This window comes from Cherax quadricarinatus, chromosome 53 (assembly GCF_038502225.1).
Source record: "Cherax quadricarinatus isolate ZL_2023a chromosome 53, ASM3850222v1, whole genome shotgun sequence".
NCBI classification, from domain to species: domain Eukaryota; kingdom Metazoa; phylum Arthropoda; class Malacostraca; order Decapoda; family Parastacidae; genus Cherax; species Cherax quadricarinatus.
The window spans coordinates 18,072,546-18,095,179 of NC_091344.1; the positions used below are offsets into that span (position 1 = coordinate 18,072,546).

General features: G+C 38.3%; 1 protein-coding gene across 1 annotated transcript in view; it reads right to left on the reverse strand.

Annotated features, from left to right (window-relative positions):
- The window catches only part of LOC128692203 (alpha-2-macroglobulin-like), a gene marked incomplete at its 5' end in the record, with an annotated part of 260,699 nt that overhangs the window by 129,186 nt on the left and 108,879 nt on the right, over positions 1 to 22,634 (reverse strand). The window contains 1 exon segment of the mRNA XM_070096368.1: positions 6,433 to 6,640. Coding sequence (XP_069952469.1) covers positions 6,433 to 6,640 — 208 coding nt within the window.

Below are 22,634 nucleotides of genomic sequence, written 5' to 3' on the forward strand. Positions count from 1 at the left end.
ATGCTATTATACACATGCTAGAACATATATACACTGCAATAGAGAAAAAAGAAGTCCCACTGGGGATCTTCATTGACTTACGTAAAGCTTTTGATACAGTTAACCATGACTTGCTCCACGTAAAATTGTCACACTATGGTATAAGAGGGCACTCCCTCAACTACCTCAAGTCATACCTCAGCAACAGAAGCCAATATGTGTATGCAAATGGGGCAAACTCTTCTGCACAACCAATTACAGTTGGTGTCCCACAGGGAAGTGTCCTTGGCCCTCTTCTCTTTCTCCTATACATAAATGACCTACCAAATGCTTCGCAATTACTCAAACCCACACTATTTGCAGATGACACTACATACGTCTTCTCCCACCCGAGCCCAGTCACGCTAGCCAATACTGTAAATACCGAATTACAGAAAATATCTACCTGGATGAGGACTAACAAACTTACACTAAACATTGACAAAACCTACTTCATTCAGTTTGGTAACAGAGCTACAGATGTCCCTCTTAACATAATGATAAACGGATCACCTATCACAAAGCTAACAGAGGGAAAATTCTTAGGAATCCACCTTGATAATAGACTCAAATTTCATACACATATACAACAAATTTCTAAGAAAATTTCCAAGACTGTAGGCATACTATCGAAGATACGGTACTATGCTCCACAGTCAGCCCTCCTGGCCCTATATCACTCTCTTATTTACCCCTATCTCACCTATGGAATTTGTGCATGGGGCTCAACAACAAGTAACCATCTCAGACCACTAATTACCCAACAAAAGGCTGCAGTTAGAATGATAACAAATTCTCACTATAGGCAGCACACTCCACCAATATTCAATACACTAAACCTATTCACCATACAAAACATTCATACTTATTACTGCACCTATTACATACATAGAACACTTAACTCTGATATTAACCCTCCCCTCAAACATCTCCTTGCCAACCTCAACAGAACACATGACCATAACACAAGGCACAGATCACTCTTTGATGTTCCTCGTGTCCATCTCACACTATGCAAAAACTCAATGCACATAAAAGGCCCTAAAATCTGGAACTCATTACCTGTAAATATAAAAGAAACACTACCTGTTTATAAATTCAAGTCTCTTCTCAAAGATCACTTACTCACCCAAAACCAAATAAATACTGAATAACTGAACCTTATAAATTGTATATCTTAAATGTTTCTCACAATTATATCACATAAATGTTAAACCTAAATGTTAAACCTAAAACCCAATCTAACTTTATTATTTTTTAAATACACTACCTAACAGAATACTCCATTCTACTGAATGTACAACAATGCATACAACCATATGACCTGTCTTTGTAATACTCACTTGTGCTTTATAGTAATCTGTATACATTAAAGTTTTATCACTGTTGTCATCATTGCTTAGTTCATCTTAAGTTAATTTTAAGCCAGCCCGTAATGATATGCATAGTATAAGTGGCTTTGGCATGCTGCTCTTATCTGTATTTTTTGTACCTCTGTATGTGTGCTCAAATTTTTAAATAAATAAATAAATAAATAAATAAATCAGTTGACATGTATTGGATGCATGGCATGATTTGTTTATGCTACTTTGTGCTCATTGTCAAGGCAGCTGTCATCAGGAAACAATCAAAATTACCTCTATTTCTGTAATACAGTGGTACCTCGGGATACGAACAGCTTGAAACCCGAATAATTATGTGAGTGTATATATGTAAGTGTTTTTGTAAGTGTATTTTTGGGGGTCTGAAACAGATTAATCTAATTTACATTATTCCTTATAGGAACAAATTCGTTCGGTATCAGCACTCGAGCAGTCTTCTGGAACGAAATAAGTTCGTTTCCCGAGGTACCACTGTATATCTTCCATTCTATCAAATGAGACCAAGAAAACGAGAATACAACCATAAATACCATACGAAAATAGACTGCAAAATCACTATTTTAAACCAAAAACACGGTTGGAGTTTTTTTTTCGCTCACTATGCACTGTGTGCTGCAGGATTTTTTTATACTGCGCACACTGACCACGCAGATCCATTCTTTCACATCAAGGCCTACCAGCCTTGTCCCGCTTGATTTGAGGGCGCTAGAATTTATGCGTACTAGTACGTAGTAGGTAGTAGGTTGGTAGACAGCAACCACCCAGGGAAGTACTACCGTCCTGCCAGATGACTGTGAAACAAAAACCTGTAACTGTTTTGCATGATGGTAGGATTGCTGGTTTCTTTTTCTGTCTCATAAACACGCTAAGATAACAGGGATATCTTGCTACTCCTACTTACACTTTGGTCACACTTCATAGACACGCACATGCATATATATATATATACATACATCTAGGTTTTTCTCCTTTTTCTAAATAGCTCTTGTTCTTTTTATTTCTTCTATTGTCCATGGGGAAGTGGAAAAGAATCTTTCCTCCGTAAGCCATGCGTGTCGTATGAGGCGACTAAAATGCCGGGAGCAATGGGCTAGTAACCCCTTCTCCTGTATACAATTACTAAAAAAGAGAAGAAGAAAAACTTTATAAAACTGGGTTGCTTAAATGTGCGTGGATGTAGTGCGGATGACAAGAAACAGATGATTGCTGATGTTATGAATGAAAAGAAGTTGGATGTCCTGGCCCTAAGCGAAACAAAGCTGAAGGGGGTAGGAGAGTTTCAGTGGGGGGAAATAAATGGGATTAAATCTGGAGTATCTGAGAGAGTTAGAGCAAAGGAAGGGGTAGCAGTAATGTTAAATGATCAGTTATGGAAGGAGAAAAGAGAATATGAATGTGTAAATTCAAGAATTATGTGGATTAAAGTAAAGGTTGGATGCGAGAAGTGGGTCATAATAAGCGTGTATGCACCTGGAGAAGAGAGGAATGCAGAGGAGAGAGAGAGATTTTGGGAGATGTTAAGTGAATGTATAGGAGCCTTTGAACCAAGTGAGAGAGTAATTGTGGTAGGGGACTTGAATGCTAAAGTAGGAGAAACTTTTAGAGAGGGTGTGGTAGGTAAGTTTGGGGTGCCAGGTGTAAATGATAATGGGAGCCCTTTGATTGAACTTTGTATAGAAAGGGGTTTAGTTATAGGTAATACATATTTTAAGAAAAAGAGGATAAATAAGTATACACGATATGATGTAGGGCGAAATGACAGTAGTTTGTTGGATTATGTATTGGTAGATAAAAGACTGTTGAGTAGACTTCAGGATGTACATGTTTATAGAGGGGCCACAGATATATCAGATCACTTTCTAGTTGTAGCTACACTGAGAGTAAAAGGTAGATGGGATACAAGGAGAATAGAAGCATCAGGGAAGAGAGAGGTGAAGGTTTATAAACTAAAAGAGGAGGCAGTTAGGGTAAGATATAAACAGCTATTGGAGGATAGATGGGCTAATGAGAGCATAGGCAATGGGGTCGAAGAGGTATGGGGTAGGTTTAAAAATGTAGTGTTAGAGTGTTCAGCAGAAGTTTGTGGTTACAGGAAAGTGGGTGCAGGAGGGAAGAGGAGCGATTGGTGGAATGATGATGTAAAGAGAGTAGTAAGGGAGAAAAAGTTAGCATATGAGAAGTTTTTACAAAGTAGAAGTGATGCAAGGAGGGAAGAGTATATGGAGAAAAAGAGAGAAGTTAAGAGAGTGGTGAAGCAATGTAAAAAGAGAGCAAATGAGAGAGTGGGTGAGATGTTATCAACAAATTTTGTTGAAAATAAGAAAAAGTTTTGGAGTGAGATTAACAAGTTAAGAAAGCCTAGAGAACAAATGGATTTGTCAGTTAAAAATAGGAGAGGAGAGTTATTAAATGGAGAGTTAGAGGTATTGGGAAGATGGAAGGAATATTTTGAGGAATTGTTAAATGTTGATGAAGATAGGGAAGCTGTGATTTCGTGTATAGGGCAAGGAGGAATAACATCTTGTAGGAGTGAGGAAGAGTCAGTTGTGAGTGTGGGGGAAGTTCGTGAGGCAGTAGGTAAAATGAAAGGGGGTAAGGCAGCCGGGATTGATGGGATAAAGATAGAAATGTTAAAAGCAGGTGGGGATATAGTTTTGGAGTGGTTGGTGCAATTATTTAATAAATGTATGGAAGAGGGTAAGGTACCTAGGGATTGGCAGAGAGCATGCATAGTTCCTTTGTATAAAGGCAAAGGGGATAAAAGAGAGTGCAAAAATTATAGGGGGATAAGTCTGTTGAGTGTACCTGGTAAAGTGTATGGTAGAGTTATAATTGAAAGAATTAAGAGTAAGACGGAGAATAGGATAGCAGATGAACAAGGAGGCTTTAGGAAAGGTAGGGGGTGTGTGGACCAGGTGTTTACAGTGAAACATATAAGTGAACAGTATTTAGATAAGGCTAAAGAGGTCTTTGTGGCATTTATGGATTTGGAAAAGGCGTATGACAGGGTGGATAGGGGGGCAATGTGGCAGATGTTGCAAGTGTATGGTGTAGGAGGTAGGTTACTGAAAGCAGTGAAGAGTTTTTACGAGGATAGTGAGGCTCAAGTTAGAGTATGTAGGAAAGAGGGGAATTTTTTCCCAGTAAAAGTAGGCCTTAGACAAGGATGTGTGATGTCACCGTGGTTGTTTAATATATTTATAGATGGGGTTGTAAGAGAAGTAAATGCGAGGGTCTTGGCAAGAGGCGTGGAGTTAAAAGATAAAGAATCACACACAAAGTGGGAGTTGTCACAGCTGCTCTTTGCTGATGACACTGTGCTCTTGGGAGATTCTGAAGAGAAGTTGCAGAGATTGGTGGATGAATTTGGTAGGGTGTGCAAAAGAAGAAAATTAAAGGTGAATACAGGAAAGAGTAAGGTTATGAGGATAACAAAAAGATTAGGTGATGAAAGATTGAATATCAGATTGGAGGGAGAGAGTATGGAGGAGGTGAACGTATTCAGATATTTGGGAGTGGACGTGTCAGCGGATGGGTCTATGAAAGATGAGGTGAATCATAGAATTGATGAGGGAAAAAGAGTGAGTGGTGCACTTAGGAGTCTGTGGAGACAAAGAACTTTGTCCTTGGAGGCAAAGAGGGGAATGTATGAGAGTATAGTTTTACCAACGCTCTTATATGGGTGTGAAGCGTGGGTGATGAATGTTGCAGCGAGGAGAAGGCTGGAGGCAGTGGAGATGTCATGTCTGAGGGCAATGTGTGGTGTGAATATAATGCAGAGAATTCGTAGTTTGGAAGTTAGGAGGAGGTGCGGGATTACCAAAACTGTTGTCCAGAGGGCTGAGGAAGGGTTGTTGAGGTGGTTCGGACATGTAGAGAGAATGGAGCGAAACAGAATGACTTCAAGAGTGTATCAGTCTGTAGTGGAAGGAAGGCGGGGTAGGGGTCGGCCTAGGAAGGGTTGGAGGGAGGGGGTAAAGGAGGTTTTGTGTGCGAGGGGCTTGGACTTCCAGCAGGCATGCGTGAGCGTGTTTGATAGGAGTGAATGGAGACAAATGGTTTTTAATACTTGACGTGCTGTTGGAGTGTGAGCAAAGTAACATTTATGAAGGGATTCAGGGAAACCGGCAGGCCGGACTTGAGTCCTGGAGATGGGAAGTACAGTGCCTGCACTCTGAAGGAGGGGTGTTAATGTTGCAGTTTAAAAACTGTAGTGTAAAGCACCCTTCTGGCAAGACAGTGATGGAGTGAATGATGGTGAAAGTTTTTCTTTTTCGGGCCACCCTGCCTTGGTGGGAATCGGCCGGTGTGATAATAAATAATAAAAAAAAAAAAATAGTACGTCACCAACACTGGTCCATAAGACATACTAGCATGTCAAGAACCCTGAAAGGGTTAAGAACAAAAGCTGGATTATCAGATCCTCCAATTGCTGAATTTGTTTATTAACAAATTATATCTATAAAACTACAATATAACAAAAATTCTCAGCATCTTCTTTTGCATTAATGCTTTGTTTTTACAATATTATTTGAATAGATATATTTTTTAATAAAAACAAAATTCTTGCATAAACTTCAAAAATTATAATTAAAATATTAGTTTTGTTTTGAAATTACTGCCATCTATTTCATTCATATGAGATTTAAAATTAGTGAAGCATAGCTGAGACAAATGGGACTAAAACAGAGATGTTAAAAGCAGATTACTTTTTTATTACATTCATGGGGAAGTGCTAAACCCATAGGGGTCATACAGCACCTGGGGGAATAGGAGGCAATCAAGTTCGATCCAAGGAAGAGGACATAAGATCCAATTATCTGTTGCTAGCACCTCCTCAGAGAAAGTACTCAAATTGAAAAAGGAATCAAGAGATAAATATTTAAATGTGTTGGTAAAATTTTGCAAAACAATTATAATTGCAAAATCTGTTACAAAGACAATTATATAATTCAACATACAATAAAGACAACTTCACATAAAAAAATTTCAAACAAAGGAAATATGTATTTGAAGCACGTATATTACTAACGGGAGAGTAGAGAGTTGCCACAGCCAAGTCTCCGGAAAATAGACACGAGGGTTTGTTGGTATTTTCTGAGATGGAGGTGTCACGCTGTCAACTTCATTATGTTCATTGATAATTAGCAGGTGATCGGCCACAGCTGCATTTGCAACACGAACACGAGGTGACTCGAATAGTGGATGTCGAACGCTCATTCCTGCTGCATAAGAGATCCCTGTTTAAGAAAAGAAATACAGATATGTTGTACGTAATAAACCGAACTTGGTGATTAGGCTGAACTCATATTAAAATTAAACTTTTTCAAAAAATTCTCCTACAGGATGTTAGACAATTTTCTTTCATTGACAATGATGTCAAGATAATTATTTTTGGAAGAAAAGTAACTTAGAAACCTCACCTAACTTTCCCTACACTAAAGCATTTTTTAAATAAATTCTGCAATACGATCAGCTCCCAACTCGACCAATTATGTAAGTGTATTTTTGTAAGTGCTTTTGTACGTGTATTTTTTGGGGTCTGAAACGGACTAATCTAATTCACAATATTCCTTATGGGAACAAATTCGGTCTATAACGGCACCCCAACAGACCTCTGGAATGAAATAATATCGTAAGGTGGGGGTCCACTGTATATATAATTGGTCAATTTAAATACATTTAATAATATATTTCCACCCCCCATGGCTCGTCTTGCATTGTTAACCCTTAAACTGTCCAAACGTAGATATACGTTGACACGCAGCAGGCTCCAAACGTAGATCTAGGTCGGAGCGCTACGCACGTGAACATAGATCTCATTTGGACAATTTAAGGGTTAAGATCGTCTGTCTGCAATTGTTTGGCAATATATATATTTTTTGTTATTCTCAGATCAACTTCTGCTGATTTATGGCAAAAACTAATTTTCATTCTGCTAATTCGCCAAAGTGATCCTTTGCCAAATAGGCTAAACTCTGCTATATTTATTTATTAACACATCAACCATCTCCCACCAGGCAGTGACCCGAAAAAGAAGAACCACTGTCATCATCATTCACTCCATCACTATCTTGTCAGAGGTGCACTACACTACAGTTAAAAAACTGCAACATATTAACACTCCTCCTTCAGAATGCAGGCACTGTAATTCCCACCTCCAAGACTCAAGTCCGGCTAACCGATTTCCTTGAATCCTTCCATAAATGTTACTTTGCACATACTCCAACAGCATGTCACGTCATAAAAACCATTTGTCTCCAGTCACTCTAGTAGGGGTTTTGGTGCCAGAGTTACCCTCGAATTCCTTGGATCAACTTTTACCTCGATTTTTCAGAATTTTTTTGTTTTTGTTAATTTTGGGGAGGTTATCCTAAGATTGAGCTCCAACTCCGCGGTCAAGAGTCACCTCTAAAAATTTTCGAACTTTATCAAGATTTTTACATTTTTTTTTTTGGGGTTTTTTTTTCAAATTTTTGGGGGTTATCCTAGGTTCAAGCTCCTGGGTCACACAATTTAGAGACTTTTTTTGCTGCTAAATACCTACTTGTCTCAAATGGTAAACACATTCACCCCCATTACCCTGCACCTCACTCTCACTATCACTATACTGAAAAAAAAAAGGTAACCCAAAAGGGCGGAAACCCAAGGGTCTGGTAGATGAACCCGGGAAAGAAGAACCTGGGAGGGATGATTGAGAGGCAGAGCTCAAAAAAATGGAGGAAGAGTGGGGAAGGAAGCTAGCAGAGCTTGGCATGAAAATGGAGGAGAGGACAGCTGAAGAGAGCAGGAAGTGGGGACTACAAGTCTTAGCAGCAGAAGATAAGATAAAGTGTTTAGATGAGGAACTAAAAAACCTGAAACAGATTAGAGAGACAAATGACAGTACAGACATGACATCAGGAACTTCTATACCAGTCACAGACAAGGGGACTGTAGGGATCCAGGAAAAGATGTGCACACCAAGATCAATTGAGAGACCTGTAGACAATGAAGGAGCTATGACATATGCAGAGACTCCAACAGACAACTGCAGTGGCAAGGAACAGGTGAGCAGGAAAGACAGTCCACTGAGCATAGGGGCTGCAGCAAGGGCATGGATTGAAGGCAGGAACGTTTCGATGCAAGGAACTAAAACACCTCAGAGGATACAAAGGGAGACACAGTGGGAGGAGGAGAGGGAGAAGTCAGTGTTTGTCTACGGGCTCCAAGAAGTCGAAGGGGAAACCTACGATGAAAGAAACCAGGAGGAGAAGAAAGCGATCGAAGTATCATGAAAGCAATAGGTGAGGGAGACATGACCCAGGTGACAAATTTTCAGAGAATTGGGTGATTTGCGAGTGGAAGGAAATGGCCGGTCAAAGTAATTTCCAAGGCAGAATCAGCTCGAACCAGGAGCCTGCAGGAGAAAGCATGACTGAGGGACAATCCAGAGTACCGGAGAGTGTACCTCGATTGTGACAGAACACAAGAAGAAAGGACGATAATGAGAGAGAGGGTGCAAAGGCGAAAGGAGAAACGAGATGCATTGATGAAGATGAGCAGAATCCAGACTCAGGTGGAAGGACAAACACACCTTACAGAAACACCAGCAGAAGGACTCCAACCACAACAACCCTAAACCAACTGAACAATCTAAACCAAAACCCACACACTGTTCCCTCTGCCACCACCCCCCACATCAAAAACCCCACCCCTACAGTAACCTATACATGTACATGGAATTTTTTGAAACAAGGCTGCTTAACACAATCCTCCCTAATAGAGCTAAATGGTTCAGATATGTTGATGATATTTTGTGTCTTATGCCCAAGAATGTAGATACACACCATTTCCTTGGTAAATTAAACAGCTTAGCCCATTCTATAAACTTTACTGCATATTTCGACGATTTGGAGCATTTAAAACGTTTTTCAGACAAACCTGATTTATTAGCTAAAATTCATTGATTTTCACACTTTTTTATCAAAATTACTGATGCAATTAAATTTTTTGCTTGAGTTTGAAGAAAATAACTCACTGTCTTTTCTAGATGTTTTAATTATTAAGGGTAATAATGAATTCAAATTTAAAATTTACAGAAAACCTACAAATAACTGTTCCTATGTACACTATTATTCTTCACATCAAGATAGAGTTAAACTGTCCGTTTTCTCATCAATGTTTTTGAGAACTTTACGTATCTGTAGTCCAGAGTTCATAGATGAGGAAATATCCAAAATTTATGAAACGGCTAATGATTTGAAATACCCAAGAAACGTAATTGATAAATCTTTTAAAATTGCTAGAAATACTTTTTACAATCCTAAAAGGGACAACCAGCCTTATTCAACTAAATATGTGTTGGTTCTCCCTTACCATGAAAACTTGGTTGATATGCCTTCTCTTCTTAAGACTTTTAATATCAAAGTTGTATTTAAAAATCTTGATACAGTAAAAAAAACTTTTGATAAAGAATTCCCCCCAAAATGCTGACGGATGTGTCTATAAGATTCCTTGTAAAATTTGCGATAAAGTGTATTATGGTCAAACTGGTAAAAGTCTCGAACTAAGATTAAAACAGCACAAATATAGCATTAGAACTAGACAAGATTCCAATGCTCTATTTATTCCTGTGAGAGATTTTAACCATCCAATTGATTTTCAAAAAGTTGAGAAAGTTGTATCAAGCAAGTCCATGGTCGACAGGAATATAATTGATAATAGACTCAAATTTCAAACACATATACAACAAATTTCCAAAAAAAATTCCAAGACCGTAGGCATACTATCAAAGATACGGTACTATGTTCCACAGTCAGCCCTCCTGGCCCTATATCACTCACTTATTTACCCCTATCTCACCTATGGAATTTGTGCATAGGGCTCAACAACAATTAACCATCTCAGACCACTAATCACCCAACAAAAGGCTGCGGTCAGAATGATAACAAATTCCCATTACAGACAGCACACTCCACCAATATTCAAAACTCTAAACCTACTCACAATACAAAACATCCATACTTATTACTGCACCTACTACATACATAGAACACTTAACTCTGACATAAACCCTCCCCTCAAACATCTCCTTACCAACCTCAACAGAACACATGACCATAACACAAGACACAGATCACTCTTTGATGTTCCTCGTGTCCATCGCACGCTATGCAAAAACTCAATGCACATAAAAGGCCCTAAAATCTGGAATTCATTACCTGTGAATATAAAAGAAACACTGTCTGTTTATAAATTCAAGTCTCTTCTCAAAAATCACTTACTCATCCACAACTAAATAAATACTGAATAATTGTATCTCATAAATTGTATCTCATTATTGTATTATTGTATCATTATTGTTTTTGTAATACTCATTTGTGCTTGTTATCTGTTTACAATAATGTTTTACCACATTAAGTTAATTTTAAGCCTGCCCGTAATGCTATGCGTTCAAGTGGCTTTGGCATGCTGCATTTAACTGTATTCTTTTGTACTTCACTGTATCATGTTCAAATTAATAAATAAATAAATAAATAAATAAATAAAAAGCAGTTTTGACAATAATATGAATATTTCCTAGGGTTTATATAAATTAGATCCATTTATAATTAATAGAATTTGGGAAGAATTTAATAATACATTGGACAAATAATAAATTTAAAAATTCTTAATTCTTGGTTAGAATAGTTTGTTTGTGGGTGGTGTGAAGGACCTGTCTAGTTGGGTCAGCGGGCCTGCTGCAGTGTTCTCTTTCTTATGAGTCGCACATCAGGTGTTGCTTTGTTGTGAGATGTGATAGTGAGGTGTGGTCTAGACCCTTTATATGCCTTCTTCTGATGCATTACTTTTATTGTGTCTTGATAATGTGAGTAGTTACGAAAGCGCTTGGAATTTCTCTGCTCTTTCACGGTGGTTGTTTTGCATATACTGTACATGTATATATATATATATATATATATATATATATATATATATATATATATATATATATATATATATATATATATAGTATATACGTGTGTGTATATATATATATATGTATATATATATATATATATATATATATATATATATATATATATATATATATATATATATACATATATATAAGAGGGGGTAAAGGAGGTTTTGTGGGCGAGGGGCTTGGACTTCCAGCAAGCGTGCATGAGCGTGTTAGATAGGAGTGAATGGAGACGAATGATACTTGGGACCTGACGATCTGTTGGAGTGTGAGCAGGGTAATATTTAGTGAAGGGATTCAGGGAAACCGGTTATTTTCTTATAGTCGGACTTGAGTCCTGGAAATGGGAAGTACAATGCCTGCACTTTAACCCTTTGACTGTCGCGGTCGTATATGTACGTCATAGGAGATACCGTGTTTGACGTATCTATACGCATAAATTCTAGCGGCTTCAAATCAAGCAGGAGAAAGCTGGTAGGCCCACATGTGAGAGAATGGGTCTCCACGGTCAGTGTGCACCATATAAAAAAAATCGGGGAGCCAGTGGTGCATTGTGGGAATACCATTTCAGTTGTCCTTTTTCAGCATGTCTAGCGGTAAGAAATATGTGACTTCCCTGCAAATCTGGGACTCTTCTCTTCCCAAGTGATGCTCTAACACAGATGGAAGTGTCAATGAAGATCAATTTCATGATTTCGAGGAGTTTGAGACCAAAAGCAATGGAGGAGGTGGAGGAGGAGGAGGAGGAGGAGGAGGAGGAGGAGGAGGAAGAGGAGGAGGAGGAGGAAGAGGAGGAGGAGGAGGAAGAGGAGGAGGAAGAAGAGGAGGAGGAAGAAGAGGAGGAGGAAGGAAGGAGGAAGAGGAAGGAAGGAGGGAGGAGGAGGAAGGAGGGAGGAGGAGGAAGGAGGGAGGAGGAAGAAGGAGGGAGGAGGAAGAAGGAGGGAGGAGGAAGGAGGGAGGAGGTGGGAGGGAGGAGGAGGAAGGAGGGAGGGAGGAAGAAGGAGGGAGGAGGAGGAAGGAGGGAGGGAGGAGGAGGGAGGAGGAGGAAGGTGGAAGGAGGAGGAGGAAGAAGAAGAAGAAGAAGAAGAAGAAGAAGAAGAAGAAGAAGAAGAAGAAGAAGAAGAAGAAGAAGAAGAAGAAGAAGAAGAAGAAGAAGAATAATACCTAATACCTAATAATAATAATATGTAATAATATGTTCCCTTGAGGCATGAAAACAGTTCACCCCATGACAGTGACAAGATAAGGGGAGATAACATCTGATAAGAGCTGACCTTTGATGAGCGTAAACGAGGGTGGAGGGAGGGGGGCAGCTGTCCATCTGTGAAGAGCCAGGAGGAGGAGGAGGAGGAGGAAGAGGAGAAGGAGAAGAAGGAGGAGAAGGAGAAGGAGGAGGAGGAGGAGGAGGAGGAGGAGAAGATGACGACGAACAAACATTTGTCTGTCTGTCTATTTGTCTGTCTGCCAAACTCCCTGTCTATCCGTCTAGCTCTGTCTCAGAGAGAGCCACAAGACTGTGTCATCATCACGTGTACTCACATCTTCAAGCAGAGTATAGCACTTTGTCTGGATTTTTTGGGTTATCCTAGGTAATTTACACTATGTATAGTTGTATTTATGTGTACCTGTGAGACAGAGATAGATAGAGAGAGAGAAAGAGAGAAAGATTGAAAGAGATAGAATGAGGGAGAAAGATAATTAGATAGAATGGAGGGGGAAGCAGCATCCCACCCCATTGTTTTGACAGGCGGTAGGGGGAGTGACTAATGAGACAATATGTCATTTTGACAGCTGCCGACTCCTGACTCAAAACAATTATAAGCCACACACTCGCACACAAGACAAGCTTGCTGAAGGGTGATAATAGGAGTTTTATGAAAGTATCTAGTGACTATATATGTGTATATATATTATAGAAACCAGAAGCAAGAAGGGAAGGCAGGAATGAAGGAAGGACTAGATGAAAGGAAGGAAAAAAGTAATGAAGAACAGATGAAGGAATGTAGGAAGAGAGGTGGAATGCCCTCCAGGTAGGAAAGGAATGAAGGAAATTAGGAAGGAATGATGACACATGACCATTTACCTAGGATAACTACATAACACAACTGCCTGCTAATACTTTGAAGAAAACTGCTCAGACGAGGTGTTTTGTCTTTGCACATAAAAAAAAAATTCAACAAAAATGCACACACACTGATTTTATGTGTGAGAGTGTAAAACACCATTGTGTATGACACCATGTTTTATGTGTGAGAGTGTAAAACACCACTGTGTATGACACCATGTTTTATGTGTGAGAGTGTAAAACACCACTGTGTATGACACCATGTTTTATGTGTGAGAGTGTAAAACACCACTGTGTATGACACCATGTTTTATGTGTGAGAGTGTAAAACACCACTGTGTATGACACCATGTTTTATGTGTGAGAGTGTAAAACACCACTGTGTATGACACCATGTTTTATGTGTGAGGAGTGTAAAACACCACTGTGTATGACACCATGTTTTATGTGTGAGGAGTGTAAAACACCACTGTGTATGACACCATGTTTTATGTGTGAGGAGTGTAAAACACCACTGTGTATGACACCATGTTTTATGTGTGAGGAGTGTAAAACACCACTGTGTATGACACCATGTTTTATGTGTAAGAGTGTAAAACACCACTGTGTATGACACCATGTTTCACAGAGTTCCACAAGCTACAGAACTTCTAGGAGTATGTTCAGTGACTGTATATTGGTATATATATTATAGAACAATAGTAATAAACAATTTTTTGTATTGTTTGTTTTTGTAAACAAGTTTTGTAAACAATATATTGATAATTATGTTTGTGTGCTTATTGTGTTGTATACAACGAGTGTATATATGTACATTGCACCTTACTTTGGTCTCACAGGCCACATAAGTTATGTGAAAAAATAAAATAGTGAAAAAAACAACAAACCTTCAAATACAAGTAAACTAAAGTTTACCGGGTGAGCGGCAGTCACCGCTGTTGCCATACGCGGCTCATTTTCTGCAAACTTCATGCCTCTATATCTCGGTAAGTACTGATGGGAAAATTTTTTTTTTGGGACTAAAACAATCAGAAAAATAATCTTAACATTTTCATAAGAAAAAATAATTTTTTTTTTTCGAATATTTTGCGACACCAGGAGACACTTCAGGATTGGGCCCTTCGACAGTCAAAGGGTTAAAGGAGTGGTTTGGGATATTGGCAGTTTGGAGGGATATGTTGTGTATCTTTATACGTATATGCTTCTAAACTGTTGTATTCTGGGCACCTCTGCAAAAGCAGTGATGATGTGTGAGTGTGGTGAAAGTGTTGAATGATGGTGAAAGTATTTTCTTTTTGGGGATTTTCTTTCTTTTTTGGGTCACCCTGCCTCGGTGGGAGACGACCGACTTGTTGAATATATATATATATATATATATATATATATATATATATATATATATATATATATATATATATATATATATATATATATATATATATATATATATATATATTACATGTATATATGTAGTAGGTTGGTAGACAGCAACCACCCAGGGAAGTACTACCGTCCTGCCAGATGACTGTGAAACAGAAACCTGTAACTGTTTTGCATGATGGTAGGATTGCTGGTTTCTTTTTCTGTCTCATAAACACGCTAGATAACAGGGATATCTTGCTACTCCTACTTACACATTGGTCACACTTCACAGACATGCACATGCATATATATACAGCAGTGCCCCACTTATACGGCAGGTTAGGTTCCAGGCTACCGCCGTAAAGCGGAAACCACCGTAAAGTGGAACACCCTTTTTTTCCACTTATAAATGCATACAAACACTAGATAACAAGTTTACACTAACATATATTAAGTTAGCAATAGAACCAGGCATCAAAAAAAACAATAAAAAAGTACAATACACACATAGTGCACTCATTACTTACCTTAAAATATTTATAGTCATAATCTAGGGTGAGACAAGTAGTATTTATTGTAAGAAATCAAGTGTGGTATGTATGGTAATCAGCCAGGCTACCTTACCAGGCCAACCCACCCACACATACTATTCTATTTATTTATTTATTTATTTATTTATTATAAATTTGTGCACACATACAGAGGTACAAAAAAATACAGATAAGAGCAGTATGCCAAAGCCACTTATACTATGCATAGCATTACGGGCTGGCTTAAAATTAACTTAAGATTAACTAAGCAATGATGAAGTCAGTGATAAAACATTAATGTAAACAGATTACTATAAAGCACAAGTGAGTATTACAAAGACAGGTCATATGAAGGATTCTGTTAGGTAGTGTATTTAAAAAATAATAAAGTTAGATTGGGTTTTAGGTTTAACATTTATGTGATATAATTGTGAGAAACATTTAAGATATACAATTTATAAGGTTCAGTTATTCAGTATTTATTTGGTTTTGGGTGAGTAAGTGATCTTTGAGTAGAGACTTGAACTTATAAACAGGTAGTGTTTCTTTTATATTTACAGGTAATGAATTCCAGATTTTAGGGCCTTTTATGTGCATTGAGTTTTTGCATATTGTGAGATGAACACGAGGAACATCAAAGAGTGATCTGTGTCTTGTGTTATGGTCATGTGTTCTGTTGAGGTTGGCAAGGAGATGTTTGAGGGGAGGGTTAATATCAGAGTTAAGTGTTCTATGTATGTAATAGGTGCAGTAATAAGTATGGATGTTTTGTATGGTGAGTAGGTTTAGTGTATTGAATATTGGTGGAGTGTGCTGCCTGTAGTGAGAATTTGTTATCATTCTAACTGCAGCCTTTTGTTGGGTAATTAGTGGTCTGAGATGGTTAACTGTTGTTGAGCCCCATGCACAAATTCCATAGGTGAGATAGGGGTAAATAAGAGAGTGATATAGGGCCAGGAGGGCTGACTGTGGAACATAGTACCGTATCTTCGATAGTATGCCTACAGTCTTGGAAATTTTCTTTGATATTTAAGCATCCCAGAGCGATAAAATATATATACAGTTCACTCATTACTTACCTTAAAATATAGGGTGAGATGAGTAGTATTTATTGTAAGAAATCAAGTGTGGTATGTATGGTAGTCAGCCGGGCTACCATACCAGGCCAACCCACCCACACATATATTCTATGATATTTAAGCATCCCAGAGCGATAAAATGTATATACAGTTCACTCATTACTTACCTTACAATATTTGTAGTCTTAATGTAGGGTCAGGAGTAAGTAAATGAGATAAAACGAATAAATGAGAGAGAGAAAGAATGAGTGGATGAGAGAGGACAGGCGCAGAGTTATGTAAACAAACCAGGCGAAGGTAAGTTTTGTAAACAAACGAAGTGTACACGTCTGGTTTGTGTACAAGTTACATTGTGTACAGGTTGTCTCTACATTGATACGGTAGAATTAATAAAGAAGAACACTCCCATTCTCATGTAACATCATTTTGAGAAGAAATGATGCTCTGAGTGAAGGCAATGAAAATAAGTCACTCTGACTTTTTTGGGTTATCCTAGGTTCTCTACACATATGTTGTTATGTATGATAATCTATGTAACTGTATTTGTGTATACCTGAATAAACTTACTTACATACATACGAAAGGAATAATTTTCTACAGTTACCCCCAGTAACACATTTTCTCTTATGTTAGATTAGAGAAAATGTTATTCTTGCCGTCACTTCTACAAGTTATGTGGCTCCCACATCTTATATTTATGTTTATTTATTCTATTGTGATAAGATAAGATAAGATAAGATAAGATTTCGTTCGGATTTTTAACCCCGGAGGGTTAGCCACCCAGGATAACCCAAGAAAGTCAGTGCGTCATCAAGGACTGTCTAACTTATTTCCATTGGGGTCCTTAATCTTGTCCCCCAGGATGCGACCCACATCAGTCGACTAACACCCAGGTACCTATTTGCTGCTAGGTGAACAGGACAACAGGTGTAAGGAAACGTGTCGAAATGTTTCCACCCGCCGGGAATCGAACCCGGGCCCTCCGTGTGTGAAGCGGAAGCTTGAGCCACCAGGCCACCGGCCTGGGGTGGGGTGTATTTATCATCTTTTTATGTTATGTATCGTGTTTATTATATAATTTTGAAAAAAATATCATGGATGGATTAATGAAAATGTGTATATTAACCTAATATACGACATTTAATGAGACTCGGTGAGTATTGTTATTATTATTATTATCATTTCTAATATGGCGTCACTTGTGCAAGTCGTCTGCTACCACATCTCACATTTATGTTTATTTATTCTACTGTGGGGTGTATTTATCTTATTTATATGTTATGCATCGTGTTTATTATATAATTTTGAAAAAATATCATAGATGTATTAATGAAAATGTGTATATTAACGTAATATACGACATTTAAATGACTCGATGATTATTATTATCATTACTAATATGACGTCTGGAGACATAAGACACTTACCAATTTTAATGTGTACCTGCATGCCAGCACAGTATGTAAGTTTATTTAGGTACAGGTATACATAAGTATAATTATCAGAGAATATAAAATATGAAATAACTTTTAAAAACATTTAAAATTTTGGAGTTTCCAGACAAAATGGAGAGACTTAGTGCTTACTGAGCTCATGGAGAATGTAAACAAACAAGGTGGGGCACGGTGACCGTATTAGAAAGTCAGGTGGGGGAAGCCGTACAGCGAGTTTTGGTCATAATTTTAAATGTTCGTATTAGCGGAACGCCGTAAAGTGAAACGCCGTAAAGCGGGGCCTTCCTGTATACATACATCTAGGTTTTTCTCCTTTTTCTAAATAGCTCTTGTTCCTCCTTATTTCTTCTATTGTCCATGGGGAAGTGGAAAAGAATCTTTCCTCCGTAAGCCATGCGTATCGTATGAGGCAACTAAAATGCCGGGAGCAATGGGCTACTAACCCCTTCTCCTGTAGACATTTACTAAAAAAGAAAAGAAAATCTTTATAAAACTGGGATGCTTAAATGTGCGTGGATGTAGTGCGGATGACAAGAAACAGATGATTGCTGATGTTATGAATGAAAAGAAGTTGGATGTCCTGGCCCTAAGCGAAACAAAGCTGAAGGGGGTAGGGGAGTTTCGGTGGGGGGAAATAAATGGGATTAAATCTGGAGTATCTGAGAGAGTTAGAGCAAAGGAAGGGGTAGCAGTAATGTTGAATGATCAGTTATGGAAGGAGAAAAGAGAATATGAATGTGTAAATTCAAGAATTATGTGGATTAAAGTAAAGGTTGGATGCGAGAAGTGGGTCATAATAAGCGTGTATGCACCTGGAGAAGAGAGGAATGCAGAGGAGAGAGAGAGATTTTGGGAGATCTTAAGTGAATGTATAGGAGCCTTTGAACCAAGTGAGAGAGTAATTGTGGTAGGGGACCTGAACGCTAAAGTAGGAGAAACTTTTAGAGAGGGTGTGGTAGGTAAGTTTGGGGTGCCAGGTGTAAATGATAATGGGAGCCCTTTGATTGAACTTTGTACAGAAAGGGGCTTAGTTATAGGTAATACATATTTTAAGAAAAAGAGGATAAATAAGTATACAAGATATGATGTAGGGCGAAATGACAGTACACGTAGTTTGTTGGATTATGTATTGTTAGATAAAAGACTGTTGAGTAGACTTCAGGATGTACATGTTTATAGAGGGGCCACAGATATATCAGATCACTTTCTAGTTGTAGCTACACTGAGAGTAAAAGGTAGATGGGATACAAGGAGAATAGAAGCATCAGGGAAGAGAGAGGTGAAGGTTTATAAACTAAAAGAGGAGGCAGTTAGGGTAAGATATAAACAGCTATTGGAGGATAGATGGGATAATGAGAGCATAGGCAATGGGGTCGAAGAGGTATGGGGCAGTTTTAAAAATGTAGTGTTAGAGTGTTCATCAGAAGTTTGTGGTTACAGGAAAGTGGGTGCGGGAGGGAAGAGGAGCGATTGGTGGAATGATGATGTGAAGAGAGTAGTAAGGGAGAAAAAGTTAGCATATGAGAAGTTTTTACAAAGTAGAAGTGATGCAAGGAGGGAAGAGTATATGGAGAAAAAGAGAGAGGTTAAGAGAGTGGTGAAGCAATGTAAAAAGAGAGCAAATGAGAGAGTGGGTGAGATGTTATCAACAAATTTTGTTGAAAATAAGAAAAAGTTTTGGAGTGAGATTAACAAGTTAAGAAAGCCTAGAGAACAAATGAATTTGTCAGTTAAAAATAGGAGAGGAGAGTTATTAAATGGAGAGTTAGAGGTATTGGGAAGATGGAGGGAATATTTTGAGGAATTGTTAAATGTTGATGAAGATAGGGAAGCTGTGATTTTGTGTATAGGGCAAGGAGGAACAACATCTTGTAGGAGTGAGGAAGAGCCAGTTGTGAGTGTGGGGGAAGTTCGTGAGGCAGTCGGTAAAATGAAAGGGGGAAAGGCAGCCCGGATTGATGGGATAAAGATAGAAATGTTAAAAGCAGGTGGGGATATAGTTTTGGAGTGGTTGGTGCAATTATTTAATAAATGTATGGAAGAGGGTAAGGTACCTAGGGATTGGCAGAGAGCATGCATAGTTCCTTTGTATAAAGGCAAAGGGGATAAAAGAGAGTGCAAAAATTATAGGGGGAAAAGTCTGTTGAGTATACCTGGCAAAGTGCATGGTAGAGTTATTATTGAAAGAATTAAGAGTAAGACGGAGGATAGGATAGCAGATGAACGAGGAGGCTTTAGGAAAGGTAGGGGGTGTGTGGACCAGGTGTTTACAGTGAAACATATAAGTGAACAGTATTTAGATATATATATATATATATATATATATATATATATATATATATATATATATATATATATATATATATATATATATATTTATATATATATATATATATTTAAATGCAGCAGCGAGGAGACGGTTGGAGGCAGTGGAGATGTCCTGTCTAAGGGCAATGTGTGGTGTAAATATTATGCAGAAAATTCGGAGTGTGGAAATTAGGAGAAGGTGTGGAGTTAATAAAAGCATTAGTCAGAGGGCAGAAGAGGGGTTGTTGAGGTGGTTTGGTCATTTAGAGAGAATGGATCAAAGTAGAATGACATGGAAAGCATATAAATCTATAGGGGAAGGAAAGAGGGGTAGGGGTCGTCCTCGAAAGGGTTGGAAAGAGGGGGTAAAGGAGGTTTTGTGGGCGAGGGCCTTGGACTTCCAGCAAGCGTGCATGAGCATGTTAGATAGGAGTGAATGGAGACGAATGATACTTGGGACCTGACGATCTGTTGGAGTGTGAGCAGGGTAATATTTAGTGAAGGGATTCAGGGAAACCAGTTATTTTCTTATAGTCGGACTTGAGTCCTGGAAATGGGAAGTACAATGCCTGCACTTTAAAGGAGGGGTTTGGGATATTGGCAGTTTGGAGGGATATGTTGTGTATCTTTATACGTATATGCTTCTAAACTGTTGTATTCTGAGCACCTCTGCAAAAGCAGTGATAATGTGTGAGTGTGGTGAAAGTGTTGAATGATGATGAAAGTATTTTCTTTTTGGGGATTTTCTTTCTTTTTTGGGTCACCCTGCCTCGGTGGGAGACGACCAACTTGTTGAAAAAAAAAAAATAAATATATATGTATATATATATATATATATATATATATATATATATATATATATATATATATATATATATATCTTTCTTTCTTTCAACACATCGGCCGTATCCCACCGAGGCGGGGTGGCCCAAAAGGAAAAATGAAAGATTCTCCTTTCAAATTTAGTAATATATACAGGAGAAGGGGTTACTAGCCCCTTGCTCCCGGCATTTTAGTCGCCTCTTACGACACGCATGGCTTACGGAGGAAGAATTCTGTTCCACTTTCCCATGGAGGTAAGAGGAAATAAACAAGAAACAAGAACTAAAAAGAAAATAGAAGAAAACCCAGAGGGGTATGTATATATATGCTTGTACATGTATGTGTAGTGTGACCTAAGTGTAAGTAGAAGTAGCAAGATGTACCTGAAATCTTGAATGTTTATGAGACAGAAAAAAGACACCAGCCATCCTACCATCATGTAAAACAATTACAGGCTTCCATTTTACACTCACTTAGCAGGACGGTAGTACCTCCCTGGGCAGTTGCTGTCTACCAACCTACTATCTATACAGTGGACCCCCGCTTTACGATCACCTCCCAATGCGACCAATTATGTAAGTGTATTTATGTAAGTGCATTTGTACATGTATGTTTGGGGGTCTGAAATGGACTAATCTAATTCACAATATTCCTTATGGGAACAAATTCGGTCAGTACTGGCACCTGAACATACTTCTGATATGAAAAAATATTGTAAACTGGGGGTCCACTGTGTGTGTATATATATATATATACATATATATATATATATATATATATATATATATATATATATATATATATATATATATATATATATATATATACATATATATATATATATATATATATATATATATATATATATTGTACTAAATATATATATATATATACAGTGGACCCCCGCATAGCGACTTTAATCCGTGCAAGAGGGCTCATTGTTATGCGAAATGATCGGTATGCGAATGAATTTTCCCCATAAGAAATAATGGAAATCAAATTAATCCGTGCAAGACACCCAAAAGTATGAAAAAAAAATTTTTACCACATGAAATATACATTTTCCTACACACAAAGAGAAGGATACATGCACAATAGTAGAGTAGTACATGCACAATATATATTGTGCATGTACTACTCTACTAAATGAAGAATAAATGACACTTACCTTTATTGAAGATGCAGCAATGACTGATGAGACACTGTGTCCTGGGAGTGCCTTTTCCTCCTGAGTACTGTAGGTCCTGTTTGGCATTTTCATCTAGAACAGGCCTTATCACACTGTGTATGCCACTATGATTCTTAAATCTCTCAAACCAACCTTTGCTGGCTTTAAATTCACCAATATGAGCACTAGTTCCAGGCATTTTTCCCTGTTCACCTGGGTATTAGTCGACTGGTGTGGGTTGCATCCTGGGAGACAAGATTAAGGACCCCAATGGAAATAAGTTAGACAGTCTTCGATGACAATGACTTTTTTGGGTTATCCTGGGTGGCAAATCCTCTGGGGTTAATTGTTTCTTGGTATTCTCAATAAGCCACACCAACAACGGTGCTACAGCAGCAGCAGCAGCAGCTGACAGTGCTACAGCAGCAGCAGACGATGCTACAGCAGCAGCAGACGATGCTACAGCAGCAGCAGATGGTACTACAGCAGCAGCTGATGGTG